Source organism: Mobula hypostoma, chromosome 17, assembly GCF_963921235.1.
Source record: "Mobula hypostoma chromosome 17, sMobHyp1.1, whole genome shotgun sequence".
Classification (NCBI taxonomy): Eukaryota; Metazoa; Chordata; class Chondrichthyes; order Myliobatiformes; family Myliobatidae; genus Mobula; species Mobula hypostoma.
Genome location: NC_086113.1, coordinates 52,979,389 through 52,991,517, shown reverse-complemented (window position 1 = coordinate 52,991,517; position 12,129 = coordinate 52,979,389). Strand labels below are relative to the sequence as shown.

At 39.1% G+C, this 12,129-nt stretch overlaps 1 protein-coding gene across 3 annotated transcripts in view; it reads left to right on the top strand.

Annotated features, from left to right (window-relative positions):
- LOC134358034 (RNA-binding protein 24) overlaps window positions 1–11,494 on the top strand; it is a 45,319-nt gene extending 33,825 nt beyond the window's left edge. For all 3 annotated transcript variants that reach the window (XM_063069910.1, XM_063069911.1, XM_063069909.1), the window contains one exon: window positions 9,598–11,494. In XM_063069910.1, coding sequence (XP_062925980.1) covers window positions 9,598–9,943 — 346 coding nt within the window. In that variant the 3' untranslated portion in view covers window positions 9,944–11,494. The remainder of the gene's footprint in view (window positions 1–9,597) is intronic.
- The last annotated feature ends 635 nt before the right edge of the window (window positions 11,495–12,129 follow it).

The following is a 12,129-nucleotide window of genomic DNA, read 5'->3' as shown; positions in this document are numbered from 1 at the left end:
AACGAGTAAATTGCGTGCTTTTTTTTAATGAAGAGAGCTGTAGTGAGGACTTTTCTGGAGTTTTCTTTGTTCAAGAGTGTTGATTTGTTTTGCCATTGTGAGCAAGAGGTCCCACTTTATTTTGCTTTGTTGCTGTAGCCTGATTTCCAGTTAACAATTCAGTTTCTGGGTTGTAGTGAGTGCTAAATCTTGTGTGACTTTATTTTTTGATTACCAAATCCACTCTTTGCGTGCATGTTGCAATGTTTTTTTTTAATTTATCTTGGTTTGATTGTTTTTTTTATTTTGTTAACACAAGTGCTTTCATTGTATGTTCTTGGACACAGCAATTGATAATTATTCGCAACATCATAATTAAGCATGATTTCCAAGTGCTACATTTCCTCAGGACATTTTGTATGTTGGGTCCATCTAATTCTAGGCCAGGTACCGTATCCCATCATAGTAAAAATAAGTGACTCCATACATAGCACTACACACAAAATGCTGAAGGAACTCAGCAGGCCCGGCAGCATCTCTGGGAAAGAGTACAGTCAATGTTTCAGGCCAAGACCCTTCAGCAGGACATAGCCCTTCTGAATTTACCCAACTGTATTTGATCATTTTAAAAGTTATAAGATAAATTATTTTAACGCCAAAATCTTTACATTTGTACTTGAAACAGTATGTAGAAGCATTCCCTGCATATTCTCTTGAATGACTACATTTAGAGTTTAGAATCTGTGCAAGAGGAAATATTTTCTTTTTCCTGGTGATTTTTTTTTGGTTAACTGCCATACTTTATCTAAAATGTTTTTAGGGATGGCCAAAAATAAGAAATGAATAATTGCAAACCATATAGTAAAAAAAGTTATTCCTAAAGTGTGTGCTTAAGAAAAGTGCACACACAGCCTGAGTCTGCTAATCTGCTTTTCTCCCCATGAATAAGTGATGCTGTATAACAATAGGTTCAGTAAATAATGAATGACTAAAGCAATGATGCAGGTGGAAAATACCAAGTGGCTTTAACTTTTAAAAGGTGGTGTGGTTATTTCATTATATGGTGTAATCTGAAGGTCTCATCTAATTTTTATAAGTAGAGCTCCAATTTAACACTCAAGCTCTTTTACATCAGTCCACCTGTCCAAATACATCTAGTTTACAACAGTTATTTGATTAATGTACTCAATGTCCATTTATTCAGCTCACTTCAAAATCTTTCCTCCCTTCCAAATGATAACTGTGCAGAATTTGGTGAGACCAGATCTAACTGGACTATTATTATTGACATCATATTGCAGTTGGTTTGCTTAAAAATGTTAATTCTGCACGTTCGCTATGACTTGCGAATTGGACAGTTTTTGATCGTGAACTTTGTGGGGAATGTTTTCCCATTTTACCTTATACAGATATTCCTCCTGTTTTGATAGATCCCTTAAGCAGAAAATTAAAAATAGAGTCGGGAGTCATACTGCAGCCTGCCTTGTCAGTCAGCAAGTGTGAAATGGCACAGGCTGGGGAGTGTGCTAAGAGTTCCCTTGAGTTTAAAAAAGAATGACCCTCAGCAGCTCAGGTTTCACATTCCAGCACCTGTTCACTTTTCAGTGGGTTTCAAGCAAAAGTCCTATAACTTTCACCCCTGCCCTACCAGTGTCTGATGAAGGGCTGACATTTATGCATCTAACACAACAGCAATGAGTACCAAAAATTCTGTCCAGTGTTAGTTTGTACATAGTATAAACTAACAGTGAATCCAATTGGGAGAGGTGGGGGTAGGTATCATTTAAAGTTCACAGTAAATTTATTATCAAGTACATAAATGCCACCATATGAGAATCATTTTCTTGTGGGCGTTCATAGTGAATACAAATAAACAAAAAACAGGTTTAGTGTGATGAAACCAGAAATAAGACACCGTTAGTATCAGGAGAAATGGATAGTGGTGGGGGTTTTTATTTTCCTTTCAAATGAAGATTAAATAGTTACTTTTTACATTAGATTGTTGTAGAGAGTGTAAATCCAAGGGCCATTATTATAAAGAGTTGCAGATGAGTTCATAAGATGTTAAAGGGAGACTATTTCCCTCAATGGTGAGAATCTGAAATTTGCCACCAATTGCAATGTATGAGGCACTGGTAAATCTTGTGGTAATCTAGATAAAAGTATGGGGGGAAAAAAAGCAGGAATATAGGGATATGTTGATTTTGGACTAGGAAGAGAGTGGTATGGAGGATAATAGAGCCAAGTAATCTGCTTGTAGTCTAAATTTAATGTTTATGCTCAAATATCATGGGTTCTTATTAGTGTGCCTTGATTACCACTTGGTTAATGTAACCCAAAAAAATTCTCACAAGTTCTGAAATGGGAGTTTATAATTTTCATCTGTCATGGAGTATTAAATGCCAAAAAGTATAAACCCTGTCCCAGCTGGTGGCATAGTGTCATCTGCTCTGGACTTTGAGGCAAATGGCCCCGGCTTTGAATCCGGTCAGCTCCTTGCATGCTTTCCGTTCAGCCTCGAGCTAGCAATTAGGCCTCATTTTTTTTTACATCTAAGAGAAAAAACAGGCAAATGCTAAAGAAATGACAAGGTTGTAGCTTGATGTGTCACAAGGCACAGAGAAGAACAACAATGTAAACCTGGCAGTAATGACTAAGCTGATGTACAGGGCATTTATAATTACTACAGAAAATGTTTAAAATGTCAGTTTGCACTAGGGAATGCGAACAGCATTTTATCTACATCTCATAACAAGTTACCTTTTTTTTGCAATAAGTATTTATTTACTTAAGTACTCACTGACTCTTGTTTCTGTTGTGCTCCATGAAGGGTCTATTTTGCTGCTCTAGCAAGATGGCATATTAGATGGGTGACTAAGTCTTTTCTGTTGTGTGGGGACGATCTGGGGTAGTGTTATTTAATTCTCAACCTCATGATTGGTATTCTTTTAACTCATGGAAGCCTCCTCTTTCAGTTAACTTTGGCAGTGTTGGATGATCTTGTAGATCAGCAATCAGATTGTATTAAAGTTAGGAAACCTCAATAAGAGTGCATCATGTAACGGAGGCAGTTAGCCTAGCCACTGTTGAACTCCACCTAAGCCTCAATAGTACCTGCTTCACTGAAGCTAGGCCAAGTGGAGTTGGGAAGCAAGTAACAGAAGGCCGGCATCCTCTTTATGAAATGGAGCATACAGGTTTAATTAGTTACTCAAAGTTAATGTCATATGCACAAGTGCAGTGAAAGTTTTGCTTGCAGCAGTACCACATGTGTACCACGTTATACAAGAAACATTCTTGAGAAATTGTATACCATTTAGCAATTTAAAAAAACTTAAATTAGAATTTTTTTAAAAATTCAAGTTCACTTTGATTACTTCATATCATAGTATTGCAAAACTGGAGTGATTGAAGGTTGTGCAGGCTGCTTCGGGAACCCAGTGGTTGAAGGGAAGAATAGGAACTTGGTGGTGTGGGACTTCGGGCTTCTGTAGCTTCTGCCTTATGGTAGCAGCAAGAATGTGGCATGGCCCGGGTGGTGGGGTTCCTCACTTAGATGTCATGTTCCAGAGGCAGTCTCATGTAGGTACTACTGGTGGTGGGGAGGGATGTTCCCATAACTCATTGGGCAGAGTCCAACAAATGGTAGAAAACAGCCATCCACAAGGGTTGGCCCTGACACCCCGATTCTTGGCTGCGTATACAAACAATGTGAACTTGGGAGCTGATTTTGTGCTGTTGATGCAGAGCAGAATGGTGACAGGATATTGGAAAGTACCAATAAATGCAGAAAGGAAAGGCAACTTAACACCAGTATAGCTGTATAAGTTGCCGGTGATGCTGTACTTGAAGTGCTGTGTATAGTTTTGGTCATTTGTTAGAGGAAAGATGTGATTAAATTGAAAAGGGTGCAGAAAATATTTACAAGGATGTTGCTAGGATTAGAGTTGTAGGGAGAGGTTGGTTAGGCTAAGCCTTTATTCCATGTAATAAGGGAGAATGAGGGGGTGACCCTGTAGAAATGTTTCGATGAAAGTTTTCTCCAGAAGACTTGAGGGGTAACCTTGCTTTAGAAGTAGGAGAGGTTTAAATAGATTCTATGTTCTACTTGGCTAGATCTGAAGAGAGTTATGAATTATCTAATAAATCTGAAGGAGAATTCAAAGCAGAGCGATTTATCCAGCATGTAGAATGTGGATTTTGCTACCATAAGAAGTGACTAATTGAATAGCTTAAGAGGTATTAAAAGGAAAGTGAGTCAATCTGATAAGGAGAAAGAAATTATGTTAGCACTGACAAAAGGTTTATGCAGTGGATGCCTTTTTTGTTCTATGACTGCATGACGAAATGCATTTGCCCATAGATACTTCAAAGTTCACCTTGGAATTTCTAGCGAGGGTGTCTACTATTGCTGTGACTCGAAGAGAACAACTCAAAGGGCTCCCTCCTGTGCTCAGAGATTGCCAGATGTACTGCTTGTTGTGAATAAAGTACATTGATGAGGAGATGAATGTGAACAAGGTACATTGTTAATGTGGCGATAATTGTGTTTTTACAGTATCTGAAGTAAGACATTTAATATGTCTACCAGTTCTTTGAGGTGTCATGTTTGCTAAAGTGAAGTGCTTGAGAGGCTGGTAATGCATTGTATAAAGTCCCACCTTTCAGCTACATTGGACCCTTGCCAGTTCACCTAATGCTCAAACTGCTCCACTGCTGATGTCATAGCCTCAGCCCTCACTCTGTCCTGTCCCACCAAGAAAATGATGCCTCGTATGCCAGAATGTTGTTCATCCACCTCAGCTCAGCATTTAACAAGATTATCCCTCAGAGGCTGGTGGCTAAACTGTCCTCGTTGGAACTCAATACCCCTTTCTATAACCGGATCTTGACAGAAAGACCCCAGTCCATCCAAGTCAGCAGCAACATCTGAAGCTCCATCACACTGAGCACTGGTGCCCTCCCAGGTCTGTGCTTAGCCCGCTGCTGACTCGTGACTGCACTGCCAGGTTCAGCTCAAACTGCATGATACTACATCAGCAACAGGGATGAGTCAGCAGACAGAGAGGAGGTAGGGAGGCTTGTCAAATGGTGCAAGAACGGCAATCTGAGACCCAACGTGGACAAGACAAAAGAGATGATTGTGGACTTCAGGAATGCACAGGTTGACCACTCTCCATTGCACATCAATCACTCTGCTGTGGAGAGGGTGAACAGCACAAAGCTCCCTGGTGTGCACATAATGGGCAATCTAACCTGGAAGAACAAAACCTCCTCACTAGTTAAGAAGGCACAGCAGCTTATACACTTTATGAGAAGGTTGAGGGTGCAAGGCACCCCGTCCCCATTCTAACAACTTTCTACAGGAGCACCATCAGAGTGTATGCGTGTCTCATTGTGTCGTGTGGAAGCTGCAAGACCCTAAAGAGGACGGTGAAAACCTGGACCATTGTAGACAAAGGGCTTAGAGCATCGTTGCTGATCCCTACCTCCTATCCTACAATCTCTTTGACACACTACCATCAGGAAGGAGGTCCAGGAGCATCAGGATTAGAACTGCCAGACTGGGTAACAGCCTCTTTCCTCAGACTGTGCGACTGATGCCACCACCAAGGTCTCGTCACTAGGACAGCGAGCTATTTACCGTTTGTTTGTGCTGCACGCTACTTGCATTTTGAATTGTATTTTATTAACTTGTAGTAATATTTTGGTTTGTGTGATGTGTTTTGTGGGTACACCATTTTTTGTGTGTGTTATACAGTCAGTTGGCAATAAACTTAAACTTAAAACATGAAACTCTTTTGTATTTTTTATAACTTGTCACTACGTATAGTGAAGGAGACGGTATTAAGGAGAGATCTGCAAAGCTCTGTGGCCTATGGAATTGAAGGTACCAAAATTGAAGCAATGGAAATCAAGGCTCTGTATATCACCATTCATTAAATTCTGATGTGACTTTGAGAAGGTTGGAGGTGTTGGTATGCTTGTAATTTTTTTTAAAAACGAAGGAGCCACCATAGGTGATTAAGAATCAGGGTTCTGCCGAAGACAATTTTATCTCTATTTAGTCCAAGCTAAGAACTTCAAGTTTAAGTTCTTCCATAGGATATCAGTTTCCCCTTTCACCTTATAGTACCTGCAATGTGAACCTGTTATCTCTTTGTAGGGCCAGAATACCTTAAAAGACAACATTGGCTATTCTGAGTCTTTTCAACTTGTACGTGAGAAGTTTTGAAATCTACAATGCCTTTTATTTTGAAAACCATTCTGCCTCATTTTGTTTACTTGTAATGAGCTTGCTGTTGCTTAAAGTAGTTGACAGGCTTTAGTTAGTTGGTGAAGAATTGCTTTAATGAGCCAGCAGAATTCCAGTTCGTCCATGTGTTGAACTGCCGTCATCTATAATTGTTGGGAGATTATTGAACCAGGTTGAAAGAGTAAGTTGTTGAAGCTGTATTCTAGTCAAACACTAAATGTATGACAGTAAATCTTTATAATAACTTTATAATCATAGTAATATCTGACATTGGTGTTTATAAAGGATTTTAAGCGACAGTTTGATTCCAACCTTGACATCATTTGAATACAGCTACTGTCATTCAATCTCTCTACTGCCCATTACGCTACTGGCATTTAGGGCAGCGATGAAGTCCTGTATCTCTGATAGTGTTCAGAGCCCATTGTCATGCTTCACTGTCAGTAGCCCATGTCGGTCATGCAAGCTCCAGATGGAGACTCAACAATACCATTGCACTCAAACGTAGAAGGATTCAAACGTAGAAGGGTCCTGACGAAGGGTCTCGGCCTGAAACGTCGACTGCACCTCTTCCTAGAGATGCTGCCTGGCCTGCTGCGTTCACCAGCAACTTTGATGTGTGTTGCAAGGATTCTTCATTGTCGTTTCCATAACAATTTTCTTTTACCAGTCAGGGGTTGTTAGCTCTGAGCTGAACCCCCAAACCTGGTGGACCACTTTTGGTCTGGCCTCTACCTTTTGACCTGTTTGGCAAGGATGACCCTACCAACAGCCAAAGCACAAGGCCCAGACTCCGGATAACAAAGCTCTCTGGGTCATTGAGGCACGCAAGCCTCCAAACCCTGTGACAAGGTTGTGGTCCTCTTGGAGGTGTCAGTAGCATATTGCATATTACTGTTTGGAAGATGGAAGAAGGAGGAAGATAAAAGCTGTCTTGGGTTGCAGAGCCTCTTTTTGATTGGCCTATGATATAGTCAGGCTAGAGTGCTCTTCCTGTTATTTGATCAAGGATGGGAGGAAAGGCAGCAGTGATCAGCAAAGAGTGTTTTTTTTAAAACAACTGTTTACATCCAGTAGATTCTGATGAACCCTTGAACTTTTTTTATTTTGTGGTAACTTAAAAGAAATTGTACTCTGTTATTGTTATTCAAAATGTGGTTTTTTTGCATGAAATGAATCAAAAGACATAACTTTAAAGTAACATCAGTTTAGGTACACTATATGAAGAGGATGATTCTGATCTCACTCTCTCTCTCTCTCTCTCAAGTGTGTTCATCAGACTTTGATTCTAATTTGGGTTCTAGTGTTCCATACGGAAGTCTTCATGACACAGTTCAATCATAAATGTGGATCAGATGAAAAAGGAACATTTAAGGAAAATAATCTTTTTTTTTTCCCCAGTCTCATTCAGTATTTTTGGCAGTTAACAGGCATGCAGTTTCCAGAGGCTTAGTGGTTAAGTGTTAGTTACCAATACACTTCAGTGAAGCTATGATCAAAGGTACTATAGCCACCTATGTTAAGATGAGAATGATATTGTGCTTTTTGGCTGTCACTGTGCATTGTTAGGAAAGGTGTTTTTGGAAAAAATAAAAACAAATAGGTATTCAATAATAACTCCTTGCTGCTTATGGTTTAATTTGTCAAGGATTAGAAAGTGCCTTAGACTTCTAGGCTAAAGGCGATTGATATGATTGGCCGCTAGTAGCTCCTCAGCATCTTCTATTCACAAAGCATCTGAGTATTTGTGTTCCTTTCATATAGATAACTTACAGAATTTTATTACACATGGAATAATACAAAGATTTATATCCAGAAGAGAAATTTTCATTGTCCTCTTAAAGTGAAAAAGTAAATGCCTTTGTGCCTCTGACAACACTTGTGCTAAAATGGACTTGCCAGCCAATTGCTAATGATCTTTATAGTCACATTTAGAACTAAAATATATCTGCCACTCATGAATAAAACAGGGCTGTAAGCCAATGCGATTGAAAGAAGTTGCCATGGGGTTTGTAACATATCACCTAATGTAAAATAAGCTTGTAACCATGGCCATCCAGGTGTTTGCTGACCAAATCAGTGAACTTCAAAGTTCAGTCGTTCAAACTCACAACTAAATGATAGAGATTGGTTACTGCTGAACTATTATGATCACCTTCTGCACTGGACCTTAAGATTTACATATTGCACTGTGTTGGAGTATGGAGTTCATAGAACCATTTGTTGAACTCCTTTCCGAGTACCTCATGGATTAGAGCGACTTGAAGATGCACATACAGTATACTTGCAGGGATAGATGGCTGGCATCATCTTTCTGAAAACAATTGTATAATCATCCTGTCGTCTCTGCAGTCAAGTTCTCGTTCTCTCTCTCTCTCTCTCTCTCTCTCTCACCATGACATGTTTTCTTCTCATCCCCCAATCTCTTGTCTTTTCGTGTCTTTTTTTTTCTTTTGCGTGTCATTAGGTGAATCGTTGCAGCCATCTGATGCGGTCCATGTCCTTAAAAGTTTTCGCTTTGCCCAAGGACTTCCTGTGACCTTTTCCTAGAATGTAATGCACATGTACTGGGGTTCAGTGCTGTGTGTTTTTTTTCCCCCAGTAGTGTCTGTTGCTCCCCTATTGGAGCCTCATTGGTAAAAAGTGAGAGCCTCAGTAGGTTTCTTGTGTAGAGTGATCTTGCCGTGTGACCATTTGTTTATCACCTTGTGGCCTTTTGTTTTGTACCTTTTCTTAATTTTTGTTTGTTTTACTTTTTGCCTGTGGTTTTTTTTTTAATTAGGGTGATGGGGCTGTGGATCTGTGATATGATATTAATGAGTGCTGAGACCTGCATAGCATCACATAGGGTTGCCATGATATTTTTATAACTAATAAGCCAAAAATGCCAAGAGAAGTTTATTAATGTTCCAGTGAACTATTGTCAAAGAAATTATTTGAAAGAATTTTGAATTTTCAGAAATTGTTCCAAACCCTGTTGGAATATGCAAGCTACAGAATGTTAATAATTTCCAGGGTGGTAACTTCTGTTCTTCGTTTGTGCTGCTGGAATTAGTTCCCGCTCTCTTTATAATTACCCATTTCATTTGTTAGTAAAATACAAAATACCAATATTAGTCACTTATGCAAGTGTTTCAATTTTCTGGTCATATTGTATTGTAAACAGTGGGTCAAACATTCCCATAACCTCTTGCACCCATTCAAAGGTTAGCAGGGGATAATTATGCTTTCTCTTATTATGGCAACCCTATATGCACAATAACATTTAGAATCCTTTTTTTAAAAAAAAACAGTGTGGACAAATTGAGCTGTAAGAGGTGCTGGCTGTTTCCTTACTGGTGTTTTTCTTCCTTATCCCACAGGATTCCTGCTCACTATGTCTACCCACAGGCCTTTATGCAACCTGGAGTCGTCATCCCACATGTCCAACCTGCAGCTGCTGCGTCTCCTTACATCGACTACACGGGGACTGCGTACGCGCAGTATTCTGCAGCCACAGCTGCCGCGGCCGCAGCTGCTGCATATGAGCAGTATCCGTACGCCGCCTCCCCCGCTGCTGCGGCGGCGGCCGCCGGTTACGTCACTGCCGCCGGGTACAGCTACGCGGTGCAGCAGCCCATGCCCAGTGCGGCTCCCGGGGCGGCTGCTGCTGCTGCAGCCTTCAGCCAGTACCAGCCCCAGCAGCTGCAGACAGACCGCATGCAATAACAATGGGACACTTTTAAAAACAAAACCTAAAAGTGCGCACTACTTCTAGAATCTGGAGAGCCACCATATATTCCATAACTCCCCAGCCAGTTACAATTACAGCAACAGAGATGATGGACATGGGGATGGGGGTTAACAAAGTATTCTACTTTCTGATAAGAGAAAAATATTTTTCCAGCTTTTGATTACTGTGAACAATTGTGCTATATATTGTCATATTAGAGAAGATGGAACAGCAGAAAAAAAATGTTTTTTGTGTTTACGATCAAGAGAATCTTTTAAGAATCAAGTCCAAAGCTTTCAACCAGTCTGCAACTTAACATGCATTAACAATGGGACATAACATAGTATAATTGCTTTGAGAATACTGTTTCTTCATCAGGGAAATCGCTGCAATACTTCAGCCTGTACCAATTGCAGGAGCTGCATGCAATAACACTGCGACATGCAATAATAATAATTTAAAAACATGAAATGTGCACATCAGGGGGTTAGTGAGATACAGAGACAATTCTTCACTATGGTAATGACTACAGTTTGAATTTTAAAGCACTGAATGTCATTCACTTTTTTAAAAAAAAAACTCTGACCTATGCAACGTATTTGGGATATCTGAAGTCTCTCTCGGGCATCGAACAATCAAAGTGTATGACCATGTGGCGTGATCGACGGGCACCGAAGTTATTTATTTCTTTTTATTCATTGTTCCCTGATATGCATGAATGGAACTCTGAGCAGGTGATCTGGATTTAATGCATAGAGCAGCTGTGCGGACAATCAATAAGGCAGACAGTTCTGGAAATACACATCACTCGTGCGTGTTTGATGACCTGTCACATTTTAATCTCTCCCGTCCTGTTACACTTCTCGGGAAACTTTAACCGCTGCTGTCAGCACATCGGATTCTGAAATTGGATCAGCTCCTGACAATGACAGTCTCTTCTTTCTATTTTATTGCATCTGTCCGTGGTCATTGATTGAAAAAAGGAAAGAAAATTGTGGATTTGAAGTCATTGGTTGAAACTGTGCCTTAGAAAATTATTATAAACCTATTTTAAAATTATTTATTGTAAATGTTTTTACAATCCTGCGCACTATAGAAGGGAAAATAAGTGCGAAACTATGTATGTATTCAGCTCATTGCAGATAAATTATTAAATAGGTATTAGTTTATATTGTTAAACTATATCAACCTTCAAAATGTTGACTCCAGTTTATTTAAAATATTTCTATGACGCACTATTCGGTGGTTTTATCTTGACAGTTGTCAATTTTAGGATATTAAATTAATATTTACTCTGAAGTGTTTCTTTCTAATGTTATTAGCTGCACACATACAGACCTCTGATAATAGAAACATTTAACTTTTTGAAGTATTTCAAACTGTTACTTAGCTTTGTGGATAGTTTTAACTGCCTCTGTTGCCTGTTTCTAATTCTCAGTTGCTTTGCTGACTTAAATATTTCTATTCTTACATGTGCTGCAAATGGATCATTTTTCTAAATTTTGATTTTTTTTATATATATATACTTGGGGGGGGAGAGAAATAATCTAAGATTTTCTTACAAGGGGGAAAAAAGGCAAGGATTTTGAAGACCTTTTTTCATGTTGCTAAACTATAGTATTCTTCAAATCTTAATCTTCGTAACACTATTACTATCATGTTTCTGTAACGGTGTAAACTGCTTTATAATATATCAATATTCTCCTCTACTAAATATGTTCAAAATAAAAAAAATTAAAAGTTGAATGACATTCTATTTGTTTTACTGGTAACTTTTATATCAGTTGTTGTTTTGAATATTCAATTCGTTTGATCATTGTGTGGATGAGGTAAAAAGTGAAAACTGACCTCTGGAAGACAAGAGAATTGTGAAGGGGTTAATACTGGCTTTGATTCAATTGCTATTTTAAATCTTTCATTTCTACTGGGTTCTGTGGAAGTTAATGGGGGGGGGGTTAATGGATGACTGCATTAGTTTTACCTGATTACCCAGTTAAAATTACCATCAAGCTAGTATTTAGTAATTCCAGAAATAGAAGCAAGCTACTAAAATCATAAGCCCCAATTCAATGTATGGGCAAGGGACAAAATCCTCTGAACACCTTGATAACTGAACCTATAAATTCAACAAAGAAGCAGCCAACTTGTATTTGTATAGCCCTATAGATAGTGAAATGTCTTT